The 23,705-nt window shown below is 41.4% G+C and overlaps 1 protein-coding gene and 1 non-coding gene across 17 annotated transcripts in view; one reads left to right on the top strand and one right to left on the bottom strand.

Moving 5' to 3' along the window:
• The window catches only part of LOC121853307, a 213,670-nt gene that overhangs the window by 50,748 nt on the left and 139,217 nt on the right, over positions 1-23,705 (top strand). For all 16 annotated transcript variants that reach the window (XR_006086302.1, XM_042347335.1, XM_042347334.1 and 13 more), the window contains one exon: positions 8,763-8,867. Coding sequence is in view for 15 of the 16 variants with exons in the window: in XM_042347335.1 (XP_042203269.1) it covers positions 8,775-8,867 (93 nt within the window). In the remaining variant the exon portion in view is untranslated. The remainder of the gene's footprint in view (positions 1-8,762; positions 8,868-23,705) is intronic.
• Trnaa-cgc lies at positions 760-833 on the bottom strand. The gene has a single exon. It is a non-coding gene; the product is annotated as a tRNA-Ala (tRNA).

Below are 23,705 nucleotides of genomic sequence, written 5' to 3'. Positions count from 1 at the left end.
TGTACGAAACCACACACCACTATCACATTACACCACACCACCACCACCACGCCACCACCACCACCACACCACCACCACTCCACATCTCCCTTTTTAAGGTGGCAGACGTTCTCTGAATTAATCAATTAATCAGTTTGCGCTTCAAGAACTGATTCAACCACCACCACCACACCACTATCACCACCACCACCACCACACAATCACCACCACACTACTATCTACCACCACCACACAATCACCACCACCACCACACAATCACCACCACACAATCACCACCACACCACTATCACCACCACAACCACATCATCACCACACCACTGCTGCTGCATCTGTCATGGTCCTGTTACATAAATACATACACACCTAGGCGTGAATTTGTTTAAGTTGTAGAAGCTGTCGCCAACACAACAACCACACCCTGAAGCTGTCGCCAACACAACAACCACACCCTGAAGCTGTTGCCAACACAACAACCACACCCTGAAGCTGTTGCCAACACAACAACCACACCCTGAAGCTGTCGCCAACACAACAACCACACCCTGAAGCTGTCGCCAACACAACAACCACACCCTGAAGCTGTCGCCAACACAACAACCACACCCTGAGTTAACGAGCTGCATGACCCAGTGTCAAAGAATAGTCCTAGAAGACCGGACAACTCGCTAACTGCACTGGCTAACCATTACCCCGGAACACGATCCCCAATTACTGCTGGGTAGACAGAGGCAAATGGCGTAAAGAAACTTGTCCATAGTTTCACCCAGCCCGGGGATCGAACCCGGGTCCACTCACTTGCGAGGCGAGCGTGTTGACCATTACACCACAGGTCGCCAGATACATACAGACATAAATACGTACTGTACCTACAGATTACAGTTGCACGCAGGTATATACTGTACTGTACGAACAGGTACAGTCTCGTTCAAGAGTCTTCGAACACTACTGGAGACAGCTGGCAACTCAAGGCCGTTTGTTTACTATAATACGTAGTGTAATATAATACGAGACAACAAAACCCAACCATTAAATTAAGCAACGGGGAACTAAGTAACCAATCACCGATCACTTTTACACTTGTTCATAATTTTTTACTACTTACTATAGTACATAAACGGCCTTGAGTTGCCAGCAGTGTTCGAAGACTCTTGAACGAGACTGTGCATAAGGATTTTTTAATTCCCTCAGATTTTATTATTTCCCACTGATTATGTTATCTCCCTCAGATTTTATTAGCCGATTTACTTCCCATGTTGGTATACTCTCAAGGGTCGAACAAATCCCGAGACATAGTTTAGCGAATATTAACCTTTTGATGAAATTCCTACTTTTTTTTTTTTTTTGTTTCGGACGCCGCCGCCATGTTGGAGAAGTACCACGAACAGCAGCCTAAAATAATCCTCCACTCGTCGCCACAATACAGCCAGATCATTAACCTCTGTGAAACAATATGACACTATGGACGAGGTGATAGTGGAATATATATGTGTGTTGGCCCTATATTATGGTGGTAGCTTTGCTTTCCTAACCTAACCTAACCTACTATTGAGTGAGACTGTACCTGAAATATATAGTCCTAATGTTAACCAGAAACCTCAACCAAATTAACCAGATACAGGATATTAGCCCAAAATATTAAGAGTGTTCGCCAAAAACTAATATTATCCAGAGCATTAACCATAACATTAACCGATATTAGTCACAAAAACATAATTATTAGCCTAAAACAATTATTATCCAGAGCATTAACCATAACATTAACCAATATTAGCCACAAAAACATAATTATTAGCGTAAAACAATTATTATCCAGAGCATTAACCATAACATTAACCGATATTAGCCACAAAAACATAATTATTAGCCTAAAACTAATATTATCCAGAGCATTAACCATAACATTAACCAATATTAGCCACAAAAACATAATTATTAGCCTAAAACAATTATTATCCAGAGCATTAACCATAACATTAACCGATATTAGCCACAAAAACATAATTATTAGCCTAAAACTAATATTATCCAGAGCATTAACCATAACATTAACCAATATTAGCCACAAAAACATAATTATTAGCCTAAAACAATTATTATCCAGAGCATTAACCATAACATTAACCGATATTAGCCACAAAAACATAATTATTAGCCTAAAACTAATATTATCCAGAGCATTAACCATAACATTAACCAATATTAGCCACAAAAACATAATTATTAGCCTAAAACAATTATTATCCAGAGCATTAACCATAACATTAACCGATATTAGCCACAAAAACATAATTATTAGCCTAAAACTAATATTATCCAGAGCATTAACCAATATTAGTCATAAAAACATAATTATTAGCCTAAAACAATTATTATCCAGAGCATTAACCATAACATTAACCAATATTAGCCAAACATAATTATTAGCCTAAACTACATTATCCAGAGCATTAACCAATATTAGTACAAAAACATAATTATTAGCCTAAAACAATTATTATCAGAGCAAAACATTAACCAATATTAGTACAAAAACATAATTATTAGCCTAAACAATTATTATCCAGAGCATTAACCAATATTAGTCATAAAAACATAATTATTAGCCTAAACATTATTATCCAGAGCATTAACCAATATTAGCACAAAAACATAATTATTAGCAAAACTAATATTATCCAGAACATTAACCAATATTAGCCACAAAAACATAATTATTAGCCTAAAACTAATATTATCCAGAGCATTAAACATTAACCAATATTAGTCACAAAAACATAATTATTAGCCTACAATTATCCAGGCATTAACCAATATTAGCAAAAACATAATTACGTATTAGCCTAAAACAATTATTATCCAGAGCATTAACCATAACATTAACCATATTAGCCAAAAACATAATTATTAGCCTAAAACAATTATTATCCAGAGCATTAACCAATATTAGTCATAAAAACATAATTATTAGCCTAAAACAATTATTATCCAGAGCATTAACCAATATTAGCCAAAAACATATATAGCCTAAACTAATATTATCAGAAAACCAATATTAGTCATAAAAACATAATTATTAGCTAAACTAATATTATCCAGAGCATTAACCATAACATTAACCAATATTAGCTACAAAACATAATTAAACAATTTATCAGGCACAATAGCACAAAACAAAATTATTAGCCTAAAACAATATTATCAGGCATTCTATTAAATAATTATTAGCCTAAAACAATTATTATCCAGAGCATAACCAATATAGACAAAAACATAATTATTAGCCAAAACAATTATTATCCAGAGCATTAACCAACATTAACCAATATTAGAAAAACATATATTAGCCTAAAACTAATATTATCCAGTTACAATATTAGTATAAAACATTATTGCAAAATATTATCCAGCATTCAATATTGCAAAACATATATTGCTAAACAATTATTATCAGAGCATTAACCATAACATTAACCAATGCCAAAAACTAATTATTGTTCCAGGAGGCTAATTGTTTATTCAGGAGTACTCAGCCCAGTCCCGTGTTACGTGAACAAACATAGTATGACCTGTCCTAGTGTTGGGTCCCCTGTCTCTAGTTCTGTCTATCTGTGTCAAGTTCTGTCTGTGGCTAGTTCGTCTGTCTGTCTGTATGTCTGTCTAGCTCTCTGTACATACGTTAAACATACACGCACTAAGTAACATACATACATACATACATACATACATACGGATAAAATGATCCATCAGTGTCGGTCTTCGGTCTTTCAATTGTAGACAGAACGACGGACAGACCGACGGACAGACGGACGGACAGACAGACGGACGGACGGACGGACAGACAGACAGACAGACAGACAGACGGACAGACAGACAGACAGTTCCCCTCAAGACAGTAAAGTATTAATTACTCTGATATAATATAAAGTGTAATTGATATTCTTGTAATTAAGGTTGTGTGATAATTAGTAATTGATTGTTGTGGTAATAATCCCAAGAGAGGTGATTGGTGGGTGCTCTCTCTCTCTCTCGGGACTCTGTAAACACAAACATCAAGGGACTCTGTAAACACAAACATCAAGGGACTCTGTAAACACAAACGTCAAGGGACTCTGTAAACACAAACGTCAAGGGACTCTGTAAACACAAACATCAAGGGACTCTGTAAACACAAACATCAAGGGACTCTGTAAACACAAACATCAAGGGACTCTGTAAACACAAACGTCAAGGGACTCTGTAGCCCTGGAAGCATCAAGGAGCTCTGTAAGCACAAACATCAAGGGACTCATAAGCTTCAAACATCAAGGGACTCTGTAAAAGCACAAACATCAAGGGACTCTATAAACACAAACATCCAAGGACTCTAAACACGAACGTCAGGAACTCTGTAAACACAAACATCAAGGGAATATATAAGCACAAACATAAAAGGGCTCTGTAAACACAAACATCAAGGACTCTGTAAGCACAAACATCAAGGGACTCTGTAAACACAAACATCAAGGGGACTCTGTAAGCACAAACATCAAGGGACTCTGTAAACACAAACATCAAGGGACCCTGTAAACACAAACATCAAGGAACTCTGTAAACACAAACATCAAGGGACCCTGTAAACACAAACATCAAGGGACCCTGTAAACACAAACATCAAGGAACTCTGTAAACACAAACATCAAGGGACTCTGTAAACACAAACATCAAGGGACTCTGTAAACACAAACATCAAGGGACTCTGTAAACACAAACATCAAGGGACTCTGTAAACACCAACATCAAGGGACTCTGTAAACACAAACATCAAGGAACTCTGTAAACACCAACATCAAGGGACTCTGTAAACACAAACATCAAGGGACTCTGTAAACACCAACATCAAGGGACTCTGTAAACACCAACATCAAGGGACTCTGTAAACACAAACATCAAGGAACTCTGTAAACACAAACATCAAGGGACTCTGTAAACACAAACATCAAGGGACTCTGTAAACACAAACATCAAGGGACTCTGTAAACACAAACATCAAGGAACTCTGTAAACACAAACATCAAGGGAATCTGTAAACACAAGCATCAAGGAACTCTGTAAACACAAACATCAAGGAACTCTGTAAACACAAACATCAAGGGTCTCTGTAAACACAAACATCAAGGGTCTCTGTAAACACAAACATCAATGGACTCTGTAAACACAAACATCAAGGGACTCTGTAAACACAAACATCAAGGGACTCTGTAAACACAAACATCAAGGGACTCTGTAAACACAAACATCAAGGGACTCTGTAAACACAAACATCAAAGGACTCTATAAGCACAAACATCAAGGGACTCTGTAAACACAAAACGTAAAGGGACTCTGTAAGCACAAACATCAATGAGCTCTGTAAGCACAAACATCAAGGGACTCTGTAAACACCAACATCAAGGGACTCTGTAAACACAAACATCAAGGGACTCTGTAACACAAACATCAAAGACTCTGTAAACACAAACATTAAGGGACTCTGTAAACACAAACATTAAGGGACTCTGTAAACACAAACATCAAGGGACTCTGTAAACACAAACATCAAGGGACTCTGTAAACACAAACATCAAGGGACTCTGTAAACACAAACATCAAGGGACTCTGTAAACACAAACATCAACGGACTCTGTAAACACAAACATCAACGGACTCTGTAAACACAAACATTAATGGACTCTGTAAACACAAACATCAACGGACTCTGTAAACACAAACATCAACAGACTCTGTAAACACAAACATCAAGGGACTCTGTAAACACAAACATCAAGGGACTCTGTAAACACAAACATCAAGGGACTCTGTAAACACAAACATCAAGGGACTCTGTAAACACAAACATCAACGGACTCTGTAAACACAAACATCAAGGGAATCTGTAAACACAAGCATCAAGGACTCTGTAAACACAAACATCAAGGACTCTGTAAACACAAACATCAACGGACTCTGTAAACACAAACATCAAGGGTCTCTGTAAACACAAACATCAAGGGACTCTGTAAACACAAACATCAAGGGTCTCTGTAAACACAAACATCAAGGGACTCTGTAAACACAAACATCAAGGGACTCTGTAAACACAAACATCAAGGGACTCTGTAAACACAAACATCAAGGGACTCTGTAAACACAAACATCAAGGGACTCTGTAAACACAAACATCAAGGGACTCTGTAAACACAAACATCAAGGGACTCTGTAAACACCCTCTGGATATTCGTTTCTCACAATCATTTCCACGAAGTGTTTGTGCGTTTGTTTGTGAAGATATTAAAACGTTGTATGAATTTCCTGTTATCAAAATAGCTGACTGCGTTTGGAAGTTGGTAACCAGGATATATAATTTGGGATACAGTAATTTACAACACAACTTTCTGGTTTAAGGCAATATTGTGTGTGGCTATTAGTTGCATATTTATAGCTATTAGAATATTCACAAGGTTAATAATATTCATTTTTAGTTTCAGCGTTCATACATGCAATTTCGTGTTATATATTTTGATATTAATTTTTTTTCCCATTAGATGAAACAAATTCGTTGTCATATCCATTTAATTTTGGTTTTTAATTAATAAATAAATATATCTTTGTAGAAACTTGTTGATATAGATATTTTTTTAATGGTTATATATGCAAAAAAAAAAATTCCTCAGTGCCTTGTGTGGCTTTTGGATCAGAATATTATAGTTAGACGTCTATAATTTATCTTCCGTTTTCTTCGTCGTTACAAAGAAAATGGTCACAGCTTAGGACCATAACACGGAGATAGGTGGACTGATAGATCGATAGGTGATGAATGAAGGATAGGAGGATGATAGATAGTTAAACAGGAGGTAGAGAGTGTGTGTTTGGGTGTGTGAAAGAGTGTGTGAGTGTGGTTGTGTAAGAGGGAGTGTGTGTGTGTAAGTATGTGTGTGTGAGTGTTTGTAAAAGAGAGATAGAGTGTGTGAGTGTATGAGAGAGAGTGTGTCTGGGTGTGTGTGTGTGTGTGAGAGAGAGTGTGTCTGGGTGTGTGAGTGTGTGAGAGAGAGTGTGTCTGGGTGTGTGAGTGTGTGAGAGAGAGTGTGTCTGGGTGTGTGAGTGTGTGAGAGAGAGTGTGTCTGGGTGTGTGAGTGTGAAGAATAAGATAGGCGGGTGTATTGTAAACTTTGCCCTGGTAGTTCGGTGTCGCCCTCTACAGCACTGGACGATAATGGAGAAACTCAATGATGTCTGAATGAATGTTTGGTCCTTCTGACTTCTTCTCTATCCACACGCTTCTATCCTCCCTTCCTCCCTCTTCTTCTTCTTCCTCCTCCTCTCCTCCTCTTCTCCTCTCTCCTCTCTTCCTCCTCCTCTTCCTGCCCCACCTCCCCCTCCTCACCTCTACCCACGCAACCACGTCTGTTTAAACCATCACTTGCCACACTTCTTCCCCTTCCCTCCCCTCCCCCTTCCCCCTTCCCTTCCCCCTTCCCCACTAGTTGTCTTTTGTGTCCACTGTATGTTTGTCTTGGACATGTTCAGTATGTCTGTCTGTCTGTCTGTCTGTGTATGTATGTATGTGTGTATGTGTGTGTGTATGTATGTATGTGTCCTGGTAAAAGTATACAGGATTTCTCAGGCTCGTATTTGTTTCTGTTCATGGATCTCTCTCTCTGTGATGGCGTGTGGTTGTGCACTTAGCAATATCTTTACATTGTTATAGAGGGCGGGAGCGGGGGGGTGAGTGGGAGGGAGGAGAGGGAGAGGAGGGGTGAGAGGGGGAGGAGAGGCGACTGGAGGAGACGGAAAAATAAAAGACGGAAGAGACAAACAGACAGACAAAAGAGAGAGAGAGAGAGAGAGAGAGTTCCAGGAAGCCGCATTATATCACATTAAGCTAACCCCCTGTGCAGCTGGTCCTGGTTTGATGAGTTGACTGTCTATCTGACTGTCTGTCCGTCTATTTATCTGTCTTTCTGTTTTTGTATATTTATTTGTCTTTGTCTGTCTGTCTGTATTTCTGTCTACCTGTCTGTATGTATGTGTGTGTATAGTTAAATATCTGTCTATCTGTCTTAATAGTTATATATTTATTACGTTAACTTGTGATTCTAACATTTTAATATAATATTATTCTTATCTTATTAAGGTACAATTCTATCATGTTAAATTGAAATTATTCTAGCATGTTAATTTAGGCTCTTCATATATGTATCATGTTAAACAGAGAAATTAACATTATTGAAATATGGCTTCCTTGATATCAACATTTTTAACTGATAAAGTAATAGTTATTTTATAGATATTTTTAGTTTTAGTTTTTAATTTTGTTTATTTTAACTTTTGGTTTTAATAATTTATCATAGCAACTCTCTTCAACTTCTAAATTTAACATCAATATTTTTTTTATACTTTATTATAACCAAATTTTAATGTTAATCTGTAATTTCAACACCGAATCCCCCAACTTAAATTTTAACACTTATGAAATATCCCTAATTTTTAACATCCAGACAAGTAAAATTAGCATATTTAACATGATAACTATACACTAAGGAATATTGTACACGATAAGTCATAATAATTCCAAGACCTATTTTAACATATAACCCTATCCCATTAACTGGTAATATTAACACCAATTAGGGCCCTTTAACTGGTAATATTAACACCAATTAGGGCCCTTTAACTGGTAATATTAACACCAATTAGGGCCCTTTAACTGGTAATATTAACACCAATTTAACATGTTAACTTCGCAGGGCGTGGGGTGGATGATGGGTACTCGTGGGGGCGACATCTTGGCCTCTCGTAAGCCTTTCAGCGCCCAGATGGCACGTCACCCTACCTGCCCCTCTGACCACCAGGTGAGTGCCCAGGTAGACTAATTAAAGATAGATTCATTCATAATACGTTTATCCAGGTAAGCGCCCAGGTAGACTCCCTAGTGGCATCCCTACCCAGGTGAGTGCCAAGGTCGAGTGCCAAGGTAGATATGTAATTAATGGTACGTCTGCCCAGGTAAGAGTGCCTAGGTAGATTGATTAAAAGTAGACTCATTGACACAATCTACCTGAGTAAATGCCCAGGTAGATGCTTTTAGACTCATTGATGCGTTGACTCGCTCGTAAGCAGACAGATTGATGACTTAAGTGACCAATTGATGACTTGAGAGATTCATTGATGACTTGAGTGACTTGATTGATGACTTGAGTGACTTGATTGATGACTTGAGTTACTTGATTGATGACTTGAGTGACTTGATTGATGACTTGAGTGACTTGATTGATGTTAGCTCACCTGTACTGGTCAGTCATTGATGTTAGTTGAGTAAGAAGGCTCCTGTAGACTCATTGATGACAGGGTGGGTGGATGATAGATACATAGGTGGATAGATGGATGGATGGATTGATTGATTGATTGGATAGGGAGTAAAAGGAGTTAATTGGAGGGTTGAGGTGTGGGTTAATTAGAGTAGGTGAGGAAGAGAGGAGGAGGAGGAGGAAGAGAGGAAGAGGAGGAGGAAGAGAGGAAGAGGAGGAGGAAGAGAGGAGGAGGAAGAGAGGGAAGAGGAGGGAGGGAAGAGGGAAGAGGAGGAGGGGTAAGGTGTGTGTAGAGGTGAGGAAGGCATGTGTTGAGGAGGAGGGGGAAAAGTGACAGGTGTGTGTGGAGGTGTGGATAACAGAGTGAGGAGTGACAGGTGTGGGCTGTATCAGGTGTGTGTGGAGGGAGGGAGGGAAGGAGGGGTGAAAGGGTAGTGAAGGGGAAAGAGGGGTGAAAGTAGGGTCGTGGAGATGGTGGGTAAGGAAAGGGGTGAGGAAAGGGTTAAGTGGAGTGGGAGATGAAGGGAAGGGGTCAGGGAGGGAGAAGAAATGGGTGATAGGGGGTGAGGGAGGAGACAGGAGGAATATGAGAAAGCGGGAAGGGAGGAGGGGGGCAAGACGGTGTGGTGACTGTGGGGGTGGGGATGGGGGGTTGTATTGTCGAGGAGAGGGGGAGAGAAGGGAGAGAGTGACTGATGTTATGGCTGCTAGGGCATTTGTGTGGGAGAGGGGTGGAAGGGGAGTAACTAGAAGGAAGAGGAGTGGACGAGAGAGGAATGGGGGGGAGGAGAGAGACAAAGGAAGGAGAGGTGAGGGAAAAAGGAAAGGAGAATAAAATGAGGAAGTAGATAGAATAAAAGAGAGGAAGAAGGAGAGGAGGAAGAGAAGGGTGTGAAAAATACAGAGGAGGAATAAGAAGGAAGAGAAATAAAAGGTAATTTAGATATGAAGAGAAGAAGATCAGGAAAGGGAGAATAGAGGAGAATGAGAGAGAAAATAACATAGACAAGAAGGAAGGAAAGAAGGAAAGGAGGGAGGGAGGGATTAATGGTAAACAAACAGTAGGGGATACAGGTACAAATTTTTATCACGACAACCAGCAACAGACCTCCACACACACACACACACACACACACACCGCCCTTCACCGGCACCACTAGCATACCTCCATCCGATTCCCAGAAGATCTTACGTTATATTTTTCCTCGTAGCTAAAGACGTGAGAGCGCATCTAACTTGCCCACTTTGGCCCACGACACAATGATAAGGTGAGGTGGGGTGGGGTGGGGTGGGGTGAGGTGGGGTGGGGTGGGGTGAGGTGGGGTGGGGTGGTGGCAGGATACAGGATAGAGAAAAATTGTTAACCGTACGTGACTGCTTTTCAGAATACCACTTGTGTTGTCGTGGCTTTGAGAGATAAAATATTTAGTCTCGTTTTAACTTGGTGATGAAAATGTTTAACTTACGAACCTAAACAAAATTGATCTGTAGGTTATTTTTATCTTTTAAAATTTAACTCTTATGAATTATCTAGTGAGTTTGGCAGGTAGTCCCTCTATAACTAACACACTAACTTAACAAATATGGGATTATATAGATAGTGAAAAGTAAATTAACCCACACATGTTGAATGTTGTAAATAAAATGTAAACATTAATTCGGAAAAAAATGTATTAGGGATATTTTTACACCTGATTGGTTTACAAAACATATATAATAGTAATTTTTTTTTTGTTAAGGTGTAAAGGTAGACCGTATGAGGAAGTAACAGTGTTTAGATAATTGATTTATGGTACTCAGGCTAGGGTGACATCGTTCTCTGTAGTATCCCCTTTAAGAGGTATCATAGAAAATGGGTTTTATACATGAAGGGGTGACTGACTTAAAAACACTTAGTCTAGTTTCTTCCCTCCTTAACTCTTCTAACTCGACTCTGGTGAAGAAGTACCTTGAACTGGATCACTAAGGCCTCGGTAAAAGCTTCGTTAAAGCCTCTAATATCGGTCCCAAACTCACGATATTGGGACCGACTTGATATTGATATTGAAACAGACAAAATTCGATAAATTTAACATAAGAAATATATCAGAAAATCCTATAAAATTTTTAAATAGACGAAATAATTCTTTTAGTTAAACATTTGTACTAATAGAAAAAATATAAAATTGAACTTAGAATAAAAATAAATAAGAAAATAATGAACTTACGAAATAATGTAGAAGTAAAACTAAACTTAAAAACATCAAAATAATAAATAATCTTTTTTAAAAACATCCACATGAACTTAGAAAAAATAAATAAAATAAAAATAAAATCTAAAGGAATGACAAGACTACCAGATGAACTTAGGGGTAAACGAAGACTTTCATAATTAAAACTTTCCACCATAATAAGAAAAAAAAAAGAACTTTGAGAATTTGAAAAAGTTTGGGGAACCTGATATAATATTGTCTTTATTTTAATTTATTTATTTTTTACACTAGGGACATGTGTAAGATCTCTCTCTCTCTCTCTCTCTCTCTCTCTCTCTCAAACATGTTAAGTTCAGTTCAGGTGTTAAATTAGGTTAGGTTAGATTTAGGGGGTTTAGTCAAGTTAGGTTAGGTGAGGTACATAGAGTTACAGGTAATATTACAGGTACAGACAAATACAGGTACAGGTATTACGAAGGACAGGTAACAGTAATGGTACAAACTCAGGTACAGAGAAGAAAAGTACAGAAACAGTTATAATTACAGGTACTTACAGGTATAATTACAGTTACAGGTACAGCTACAGAAACAATTACAGGTAGTTACAGGTACAATTAGTATACACAGGTACAGTTACAGCTACAGAAACAATTACAGGTAGTTACAGGTATAATTACAGTTACAGGTACAATTTCTATAAACAGGTACAATTACAGCTACAGAAACAATTACAGGTAGTTACAGGTATAATTACAGTTACAGGTACAATTTCTATAAACAGGTACAGTTACAGCTACAGAAACAATTACAGGTAGTTACAGGTATAATTGGTACTAAACAGGTACAGCTACAGAAACAATTACAGGTAGTTACAGGTATAATTACAGTTACAGGTACAATTTCTATAAACAGGTACAGTTACAGCTACAGAAACAATTACAGGTAGTTACAGGTATAATTACAGTTACAGGTATAATTAGTATAAACAGTTACAGCTACAGGAACAATTACAGGTAGTTACAGGTACAGGTATATATATATTGATGAAGTTAAACAATGCCATACCTGGGTGGTGTGTCACCTGGCCTGATGGTGTCACAGTATTGATGTTGTCTGGTGTTAAAAGTATTTATTTGGTAGGTTGTGTACGAGTCTTGGGTGGTGGTGGTGGTGGTGGTTGTGGTTGTGGTGGTGGTGGTTGTGGTGGTGGTGGTTGTTGTGGTGGTGGTGGTTGTTGTTGTGGTGGTGGTGGTGGTGGTGGTGGTGGTGGTTGTTGTTGTGGTGGTGGTCGTTGTGGTGGTGGTGGTCGTTGTGGTGGTGGTGGTTGTGGTGGTGGTGGTTGTTGTTTGTGGTGGTTGTTGTGGTGGTGGTGGTTGTGGTGGGGGTGGTTGTGGTGGTTGTGGTTGTTGTTGTTGTGGTGGTGGTGGTTGTGGTAGTGGTGGTGGTGGTTGTTGTTGTGGTGGTGGTGGTGGTGGTGGTTGTGTGGTGGTGGTGGTGGTGGTTGTTGTGGTGGTGGTTAATGTGGGTTGTTGTGGTGGTGGTGGTGGTGGTGTGGTGGTTGTGGTTGTTGTGGTGTGGTGGTGGTTGTTGTGGTGGTGGTTAATGTGGTTGTGTGGTGGTTGTTGTGGTGGTTGTGGTGGGGGTGGTTGTGGTGGTTGTGGTTGTTGTTGTGGTGGTGGTGGTTGTGGTAGTGGTGGTGGTGGTTGTTGTTGTGGTGGTGGTGGTGGTGGTGGTTGTGGTGGTGGTGGTGGTGGTGGTGGTTGTTGTGGTGGTGGTTAATGTGGTTGTGGTGGTTGTTGTGGTGGTGGTGGTGGTGGTGGTTGTGGTTGTTGTGGTGGTGGTGGTGGTGGGTGGGGGTGGTTGTTGTGGTGGTGGTTAATGTGGTTGTGGTGGTGGTGGTGGTGGTGGTTGTGGTGGGGGTGGTTGTGGTGGTTGTGGTTGTTGTTGTTGTGGTGGTGGTGGTGGTGTTAGTGGTGGTGGTGGTGGTGGTGGTGGTTGTGGTTGTTGTGGTGGTGGTGGTGGTGGTGGTGGTGGTGGTTGTGGTGGGGTTGGTTGTGGTGGTTGTGGTTGTTGTTGTGGTGGTGGTGGTGGTGGTGGTTGTGGTGGGGGTGGTTGTTGGTGGTTGTGGTTGTTGTTGTTGTGGTGGTGGTGGTGGTGGTGGGTGGGTGGTGGTGGTTAATGTGGTTGTGGTGGTGGTGGTGGTTGTGGTGGGGGTGGTTTTGGTGGTTGTGGTTGTTGTTGTTGTGGTGGTGGTGGTTGTGGTGAGTGGTGGTGGTGGTGGTGGGGTTGTGGTTGTTGTTGTGGTGGTGGTGGTGAGTGGTGGTGGTGGTGGTGGTGGTGGTTGTGGTTGTTGTTGTTGTGGTGGTGGTGGTGGTGGTGGTGGTGGTGGGTGGTGGTTGTGGTGGGGGTGGTTGTGGTGGTTGTTGTTGTTGTGGTGGTGTGGTGGTGGTGGGTGGTTGTGGTGGGGGTGGTTGTGGTGGTTGTGGTTGTTGTTGTTGTGGTGGTGGTGGTGGTTTGGTGGTGGTGGTGGTGGGTGGTGGTTGTGGTGGTGGTGGTTGTTGTTGTTGTGTTTTGTTTTTTTTATTATTGTTATTATTATTATTATTATTATTATTATTATTATTGTTATTATTATTATTATTATTATTATTGTTATTATTATTATTATTATTATTGTTGTGTGTTTGTTATTATTATTATTATTATTATTATTATTATTGTTATTATTATTATTATTATTATTATTATTATTATTATTATTATTGTTATTATTATTATTATTATTATTGTTATTATTGTTATTATTATTATTATTATTATTATTATTATTATTATTATTATTATCGTTATTATTATCATTATCGCCACCACCACTACATCACAGCTTATCGTAATGTGATAATTGCGTCAGGTGGTCCAGGTAACCGGTGGACTTACCTGTGACCTGATTAATTAATTACAGGTGTGATTATTACCTGCTGCCACTAATTAGGGGATTAATTAGTGTAATGTTTGTGTGTGGTGGGGTGGGGGGGGCTGTATGGGAGAGAGGGGGAGAGGAGTGTGGGAGGGAGAAGGAGGGTGCGTGGGAGGGAGTGACAGCTGGAGAATAAAGGAGAAAATGATCAATATTTGGTTTTACTCAGGTGATCGTGGTCTCTCTCTCTCTCTCTCTCTCTTCCATAAAGTTTCAATAACGGCTAAATTCCCCCTTCGTACTACCAGAGATTAACGGAATAATCTTACGAACTTTCTGAGAATTAAACCTTAAGGTGACTCTCCTACAGTTCTTGAGATACGACAATATATTCCGTTCAGAGGGAAGCCCGTCCTCTCACTCTATTGGTCGTGATGTCATCGCTACCACCACTTCTGACGTGACCAGGATGTGACGTCAACGTTCATTGGCCCCAATAGTATTTGAAAGGTGACTCGTACTCGCACATCATTGGTCGTGACGTCATCGCCCCTCTTGTGACGTCATTGATCTTGGTCCTCTGGTGGCGGCGAGAGGAACTTGTTGTTGTTTACCTCTTGTGGTGGATGGGAAGGAAATTAATCTCGTCTCAAAAGTTTTAATGTCGTTTCAGTTTATTTTTTAGAACAGTTTATTTCGTTATTATTATTATTATTATTATTATTATTTTTATTAATGTGTCTGTAATATTGTCGCTGATTTTGTATGAATATTAATTGTTTCTGTCAATGATTACAAATTTTAATGGCTGTGTGTGTGTGTGTGTGTGTGTGTGTGTGTGTGTGTGTGTGTGTGTGTGTGTGTGTGTGTGTGTGTGAGTTATGGTGTGCACGTGTTTGTTTGTGTGTATATACCTGTACAGTATGTATGTATGTATGTCTGTCTGGAGCTGTTTAGAATATAATACCTGGATAATTAATTGGATTACTTTATTCATTTCCATAATTAATGACGTAATAAATTTAATTATTCCCACAAAAAGATAAAATCCACTTGAGTAATTAATTGGGGTTAATTAATAGATATGAATTTCTAAGGGGGATTAAGGGGAGAATAAAGGGTGTTTACAATATTGGGAGAGAGGGGTTTATCTAAGGGGGGATTAAAGGGATATATTTAACTAGGGGAGATTAAAGGGTACTTAACTAAGGGGAGATAAGAGTAAAGGGTGATTCAGGGATAACTAAGAGGAGGTAAGGGGTATTTGCTAAGGGGGAGATGAATGGGTAATTAACTACGGGGAGATTAGGTAATTAGTAAGGGGAGATAGGAGTTAAGGGTGATTAGAAAGGATATTACAAAAGTAAGGGGGAAATTTGAGTACCCTTAGGTGAGGGGAAAATGGCTGATGCAACAAACCCGTGTAACTCTAGACGAGATGGAAGAGGAGAGGAGAGGGAGAAGAGGAAAGGGGAGAGAGGAAAGGAGAGAAAATAGGATGGGAGGGATAGAGGGAAAGGGAGGGTGAGAAGGGATAAGGAAAGAAAGAGAGAGGGACGAAGAATGAGAGGGAGAGAGGAGACGGAGGGTGTGTGAGAAGGATATAAGTGTACTTAAGTGTACTTTATGAAGTGACTTATAAGGCTGAGGAAAGGGACTGAAAGTTGTAAAGTATGGGATGAGGGAGAGACAGAGGGAGCTTGGCTACTGGGGTGGGGGGAGAGACAGAGGGGAGCTTGTTACTGGGGTGGGGGAGAGAAGGGGAGGCTGGGGTGGGGAGAGACAGAGGAGCTTGTTACTGGGGTGGGGGAGAGAGAAGGGAGGTTACTGGGGTGGGGAAGGATGGGATAGGATGTGAGGGAGGAGATGAAAGGGAGATAAGGAGAGGGAGAGTAAGATGTTGAGGGCAAATCACCTTCTTGAGGGAGAGGGGAGAGAATTTTTTCTTCTCTCCTCCACCCACCTCTTCCCTCTTCTCTTTCCCATCAGTTCGATTCCAATGTTTTCCTCGCCGTGAATTATCTCTCTCTCTTATATTTATTCTCTTTCCAAGTCATATATTGCCTTATGACCTGTTCCATGTTGACGCACACACACCACACATACATACATACATACATACATGTATACAGTACATACATACAGTCATACACACACACCACTTACCTCTCTCTCTCTCTCTCTCTCTCTCTCTCTCTCCTCTCTCCTCTCACTTTTCCTCTTTCTCTTTTCTTTCCTCTCTCTCTCTCCTCTCTCCTTCTTTCAGTAACTCACCACCCCCCCCTCCCTCACAGCCAGCGTGGGCTCTCACTCAGGAATTTCCTCAACTATAACAGGGTGAGGGAGAGGCAGCATGATGAGGAAGACCTTAGGCGTAGTGTACAAAGTATGCTGAGGAGAGGAGAGGAGAGGGGAGGGAAGAGGGAGGAAGAGGAGGAGAGGGAAGAAGGAGGAGGAGAGGTAGGGAGAGAGGAGTTTAGGAGAAGGTGGCGCCTCCCTCCCACCACGATCATTGATAGCGTGAGTCATGTGGTCGAGAAGAGGAGGGGAGGGAGGGAGGTTTGTGTGTGGGTTGGGGGGCTTGTCCTTTCACGTGGTGTTGTAGAGCGTGGGGCGGAGGAGGAGGAAGAGGAAGGGGAGGAGGAGGAGGAGGAAGGAGGTGAGGGGTAGTGGAGAGGAAGTAGGAAGAGGAGGAGAAAGAGGGGAGGAGGAGGGAGGTGTTGCTCAACCACCTGGTCAGGGGAGAGGGAGGAGGGGGGTCACTGTGTGGTTAAATGAGGGGGGCGTGATGGGGGAGGGAGGGAGGGAGAAGCATGTCGGCGTCTGACCACGTGGTTTGAGGATGGGAGGAAGGATGGGGTGAGGGAAGAGGGGAGGAGGAAAGGGAGAGGAGAAGGAAGGGAGAGGAGAGAGAAGGGAAGGGAGAGGAGAGGGAAGGAGAGGGGGAGAAGGGAGAGGGAGGGATATTGATATATTTTGGAAACGAGGAAGTGGTGGTGGTGGTAGTAGTAGTAGTAGTAGTAGTAGTAGTAGTAGTAGCGATAGTCGTAATAGTAGTTGTTGTAGTAGGCAGACTGTGAACACCTCTTTACCATCTAGTGAAGAAGGCGTGATGGTAAGACGTGTAATGACCTCGTTATTGAAGGTAGTTAGAGAGGTGTTTGTCTAGTTGGCTGCCTGACTCTTATTGTCGGCACTAGCCAACCTATACCTGACCCCCACACAGGTGTTTAAAAGCCGTTTCTAGTCCAGGTAAGCTCTCTATATTACCTGGCTGTAGAGATGAAGATTTCGCCCGGTGTGTGATGGAAACTTTGCGGGTTTTTTGTAACTTTTTTTTTTTTAGGAATCCATCTGTTGTTGTCATTCTCTGCTGGAAGTCATGGTAGGAGTTCTTGATCAAATCTGTCAACTTTTTGGGGGAAATAAATCAATGGGGCAACTTTTTGGGACAACTTTTTTGGGCAACTTTTTGGGGCAATTCAGTCAACTTTTTGGGGCAACTTTTTGGGACAACTTTTTGGGATAACTTTTTGGGACAACTTTTGGGGCAATTCAGTCAACTTTGGGGCACTTTGGGACAACTTTTGGGCAACTTTTGGGCAAATCAGTAAACTTTCTTAGGCAAATTCTTCTGGGTAAGGTGTGTGTGTGTGTGTGTGTGTGTGTGTGTGTGATGATTCTTCCTCTCCTTTTATCAATTCCCTCTCCACTCTTCAATCCCTCTATCCCACTCAGTCCCCATCTCTCCCACTCCATTCCTATACCTCTCATCTTCCTCTTCTCTTCCACTCTTCCTTCTCCAACATTCTCAAAATTGTGGTTGTGCTAGTGGGTGAGAGGGGTAGTTGTGATGGTGGTGCTGGTAGTAGTGGTACTGATGGTAGTAGTGATAGTAGGTGGTGGTGGTAGTAGTAGTAGGGAGGAGGAGGTGGTTGTAGATGGTAGTGGGTGGTGATGGTGGTGGTAGTAGGTGGTATGCAGTAGTAGTAGTAGTGGTGATGGTGGTAGTAGTAGTGGTGATGGTGGTAGTAGTAGCGTGATGGTTGTCTCAGAATGGCTCATCACCTTTAAACGCTCAGCAGGTGTGTGTGTGGGGGGATGTGTGTGTGTGTGGGGGATGTGTGTGTGTGGGGGGATGTGTGTGTGGGGATGTGTGTGTGGGGATGTGTGTGTGGGGGATGTGTGTGGTGTGTGTGTGTGGGGATGTGTGTGTGTGTGGGGATGTGTGTATGTGGAGGATGTCAGTGTGGGGATGTGTGTATGTGGGGGGATGTGTATGTGGGGGATGTGTGTATGTGTGGGGATGTCAGTGTGGGGTGGATATGTGTATGTGGGGGGATGTCAGTGTGGGGTGATGTGTGTGGGGGATGCAGTGTGGGGGGGATATGTGTATGTGGGGGATGTCAGTGTGGGGGATGTGTGTGGGGGGATGTCAGTGTGGGGGGGATGTGTATGTGGGGGGATGGAGTGGGATGTGTGTATGTGGGGGGATGTCAGTGGGGGGATATGTGTATGGGGGATGTCAGTGTGATGTGTATGTGGGGGATGTCAGGTGTGGGGGGGATGTGTATGTGGGGGATGTCAGTGGGGGATGTGTATGGGGATGTCAATGTGGGGGGATGTATGTGGGGGGATGTGTGTATGGGGGATGTCAATGGGGGGGATGTGTATGGGGATGTATGTAGGGGATGTGAGTGTAATAATAATAATAAATGAAGATAATAGAGTTTCAGTCGGTGGCTGAAAATATACAAACTTACATGTGATTTAGACAATAATAATATACGTTCAATACATTTACAGGACTACAGTACATAAATCAGGAGTGTTTATTATTTTAACAAAGAGGATGGTGCTGGGGGGATTGTGTGTGTGTGGGGGGTATGATGTGTGTGTGTGTGTGTGATCATAATATTACATTACTCACATAACGCCTCCTGCCTCGTATGTACGTACAGGTGTGTGTACAACTCGTATTTTTATATTTATTTGCATATGTACGTTTATGTGGACATTTTTAATCATATGTGCGTATATATGTACGTTTACCCTAGTACGTGTGTGCGTGCGCCAGCTGGGGGTTGGGGTGAAGTGAGAGAGGGTGAGGGCTTGTGGGAGGGGGGGAGGGTGGTGGGGTGGGGGGGAGGGGAGGGAGGGAGGGGGGGAGGGAGGGAGGAGGGAGGGAGGGAGAGGAGAGGAGGAGGAGGGAGAGGAGGGAGGTAGTCTTCGCTTCTGGTTGGTCCTGACTCCTGGCCGGGTGGGTCAGTGTAGAACAGACAGCCGGCGGGGAAGGACGTGTCTCGCCGCGCTCCCTCCTTCACCTACTTAGGCGTATCGGTGTGTGTTGTAGGACTCTCAAGGATACGAGAGGGGTCCTTGTGTCCTTCTCTAACGCCTCTGTAAATTACACGATCGTGGCTTTGTAAATAAGTGCCGGCGTGAGCTTGTAAATGAGTGGTTAGGCAGGGGGCTTGTAAATGAGTTTGTGTGGTGTAAAATGAATCCGTTCTAGTGTTGTAAATTGAGGGAATGGTTATGATGTAAATGAACCTCGAGTGACGTTAGGAATGAGTTTCTTAAAGTACAATTGTAAAAAAAATATGTAAACGACGTGTACTGTATGTGACTTTGTAAAAAATATATTTCACGATTCAAATCAAGAGGTCGTGGCGTTGTAAATGACCTACGGAGTGATTTGTAAAAGATCCTGTTGTGATGACATTGTAAAAAAAAAGTGTTCACTGCTAGATTTACAAGATGCGTCCCTGTGTAAATAACTACCGTTGGATAAGATTGGTAAAACCTTGTAAATGAACCAAGAGCTGTAAATAAGTAGTGACCTTGAAAAACCCTAACATTTACAACCCCAGGATGCACATTTGTAAACAACCTTATACTGTCTGACATGACCTCTGTAAATCAGAATATGCTGTAAATTGTAAATATTCTTTTGGTTCAGTTGTAAATGAGCCCTGAAGACTCAAGAATATGTGCCTCTGTAAATGATTCAAGTACACCATTGTAAGTGACCTTGTAAATGATTTTAGTACATTTATGACTTTGTAAATTTGACTAATGGAAAGTTTTAAATATTTTTGTATTTTTTTTTTACATTTTCATAGGAGTGACCTTGTAAATTATCAAAACACCTACACGTGATCTTGTAAATGACCTTGTAAATCACTCAATTCTACGATTGTAAATGATACTAGTTACACAATTGTAAATGAATCTTAAAAGTTACTTGTAAAATACTCCATGACACCTTTGTAAATAACTTCTACCAGATTTACGTGTGTTGGTAAACGACTTTGTAAATGACGCTAACGGATCTAAATGTGTAAATGGGCGTAAAAAAAAAAGCCAAAAATATATATCGTGTAAATTAAAGCTGGCCAGATGACCTTGACCATCCTGGGAAAAAAAATATTGAAAGAAGAAAATTAAATAATCTAATAATAATAATAAAATAATAATAATAATAATGTACTATGCTGTGAAGTCCAGCTGTTGTGGGAATCCTGTGGTGGTGTGGGAGTACTGTTTCCTGTGGTGGTGTGGGAGTACTGTTTCCTGTGGTGGTGTGGGAGTACTGTTTCCTGTGGTGGTGTGGGAGTGCTGTTTCCTGTGGTGGTGTGGGAGTGTTTGTTTTGTGGTGGGAGTACTGTTTCTGTGGTGGTGTGGGGAGTACTGTTTCCTGTGGTGGTGTGGGAGTACTGTTTCCTGTGGTGTGGGAGTACTGTTCTGTGGTGTGGGAATACTGTTTCCTGTGAGTACTGTTCCTGTGGTGGTGTGAGTACTGTTTCCTGGTGTGGGAGTACTGTTCTGTGGTGGTGTGAGTACTGTTTCTGTGGTGGTGTGGGAGTACTGTTTCCTGTGGTGGTGTGGGGAGCACTGTTTCCTGTGGTGGTGTGAGTACTGTTTCCTGTGGTGGTGTGGGGAGCACTGTTTCCTGTGGAGTACCGTTCCTGGTGGTGGTGTGGGGCTGTTTCCTGTGGTGGTGTGAGTACTGTTTCCTGTGGTGGTGTGGGAGTACTGTTTCTGTGGTGGGTGTGAGTACTGTTCTCTGTGGTGGTGTGGGAGTACTGTTTCGTGGTGTGGGGAGTACTGTTTCCTGTGGTGGTGTGGGAGTGCTGTTTCCTGTGGGTGTGAGTACTGTTTCCTGTGGTGGTGAGCACTGTTTCCTGGTGGTGGTGTGGAGCACTGTTTCGTGGTGGTGTGAGAATTGCTCCTGTGGTGGTGTGGAGTATTGTTCTGTGGTGGTGTGGATACTGTTTCCTGTGGTGTGGAGTACGTTCCTGTGGTGGTGAGTACTGCTCGTGGTGGTGTGGGCGTTGTTTCCTGTGGTGGTGTGGGAGTACTGTTTCCTGTGGTGGTGTGAGTACTGTTTCCTGTGGTGGTGTGAGATCTCTGTGGTGGTGTGTGGGAGTACTGTTTCCTGTGGTGGTGTGGGAGTACTGTGGGGGCAACTCAGGCAAGCTACTGACAGTATTGAGCTGTGTGATGCGGTGGGGGAGCTGTCCTCCCTCCCCACACCCTCCTTCACCCTTTCTTCCCTCCTGTCACCCTCACCACCTCTGACCTCTCCCCTTCCCTCACCCACTTCCCCACACCTACCCCCACCGCTGCTGCTGTGAGAGGGGGGATGAGTGAATACCGCACTGCCCAAGTGAAGAGAGAATGTGCTAAGATATCTCTCTCTCTCTCTCTCTCTCTCTCTCTCTCTCTCTCTCTCTCTCTCTCTCTCTCTCTCTCTCTTAGGTACACACACACCCCAAGCAGTTCTGTGAATGTGACTCAAATAAACAATTGTTAGAAACAGAAGTGTGTGTCAGTGTGTGTGCGTGTGTCAGTGTGTGTGCGTGTGTCAATGTGTGTGCGTGTGTCTGTGTGTGCATGTGTCAGTGTGTGTGCGTGTGTCAGTGTGTGTGCGTGTGTCTGTGTGTGCATGTGTCAGTGTGTGTGCGTGTCAGTGTGTGTGCATGTGTCAGTGTGTGTGTGCATGTGTCAATGTGTGTGCATGTGTCAGCGTGCATGTGTGTCAGTGTGTCAGTGTGTGGCGCAGTGTAATAAACTTTAAGGTGACATTGAATATTGTATTAAGGGAGGGGGGGGATGCGGGCTGTGTGTGTGTTATTGCATGTCAAGGTGAGTGTATGTGTGTGTGTGTGTATGGGAGAGAGGAAATGTGTGTATACATGTACTCTGCTTTATCTGTCTGTCTGTCTGTCTGTCTGTCTGTCAGTATCAAAGGCTGTGGGTGTTGCGAATTGCCAGTTATTGTATTTTATTCTCTCTCTCTCTCTCTCTCTCTGGCCGGATATATACCCGGTTAATAATGACTGGTCGAAGTTCCGCTTTGTGTCTATCTGTCTTTATCCGTTTCTGTTAGTCTCTCGTTTCATCTGTCTTCTCGTCTCTGTCTGGCGCTCGAAAGTATATAAACTTTTATTGAATTAGAAAGTACATAAGGTTTTAGGTATATGTAAATAATAAGTGAAAGTATATATGTTTTATTAATAACTTGAAAGTATAAATAATTTTCGTATCGATGTAAATACCATGTAAAAATTATATAACTTTTATATTACAGGAAAGTATTAAGGATTTCAAGATCGTTTGGAAATTACTCGCGAAAGTATGTGAAAAAGTATTAATTTTTTTGGATCAATATTCTTACTATCCAGACTAATCCGGATTTTTTTTTTTTAGGATTTACAAAAACGACGTTGATAGGGATTTTTTTTTTTAGGTAAAATTTTCGGGGTCTAATTTTATTTATATATTTTTTTTACTCAATTTATTCATTTATTTATTTTTAATTTTTTTTTCGTTATCTACAAATTAATATTTTTTTAAGGGGAATAAATTTCGATAATAAGGATATTTTATTTTAATTTTTAATAATTTTTTTTTTTTTTTTATCCAATTTGTTCTATAATATTTTTAATTTATAGGATAATTTAATCTTTTTTACCCAATTTATCCATAACAATCCATTTATTTTTTTTATTTTTAATTGGATAAAATTTCATCTTATCAATACATATAAATTTACCCATAAATTATCCTAACTTAACCTAACCTAACCAAACCTAACCTAACCTAACCTAACCTAACCTAACCTAACCTAAACTGAAGTGTGGATGCGATCACTTGTGGGTTGGTCGCTTAAACATCCAATAATCCTATATCGTATGTGAAGTAGTGTATGTATGTGTGTATTTCCGTGTATGTATGTAGGTGAACTTTTATGTAAGTATGTATGTA

Source organism: Homarus americanus, unplaced genomic scaffold (genome assembly GCF_018991925.1).
Source record: "Homarus americanus isolate GMGI-L3 unplaced genomic scaffold, GMGI_Hamer_2.0 scaffold44383, whole genome shotgun sequence".
Taxonomy (NCBI): Eukaryota; Metazoa; Arthropoda; class Malacostraca; order Decapoda; family Nephropidae; genus Homarus; species Homarus americanus.
Note: the sequence above shows the minus strand (reverse complement) of the source record. Positions and strands in the feature narration are given on the sequence as shown.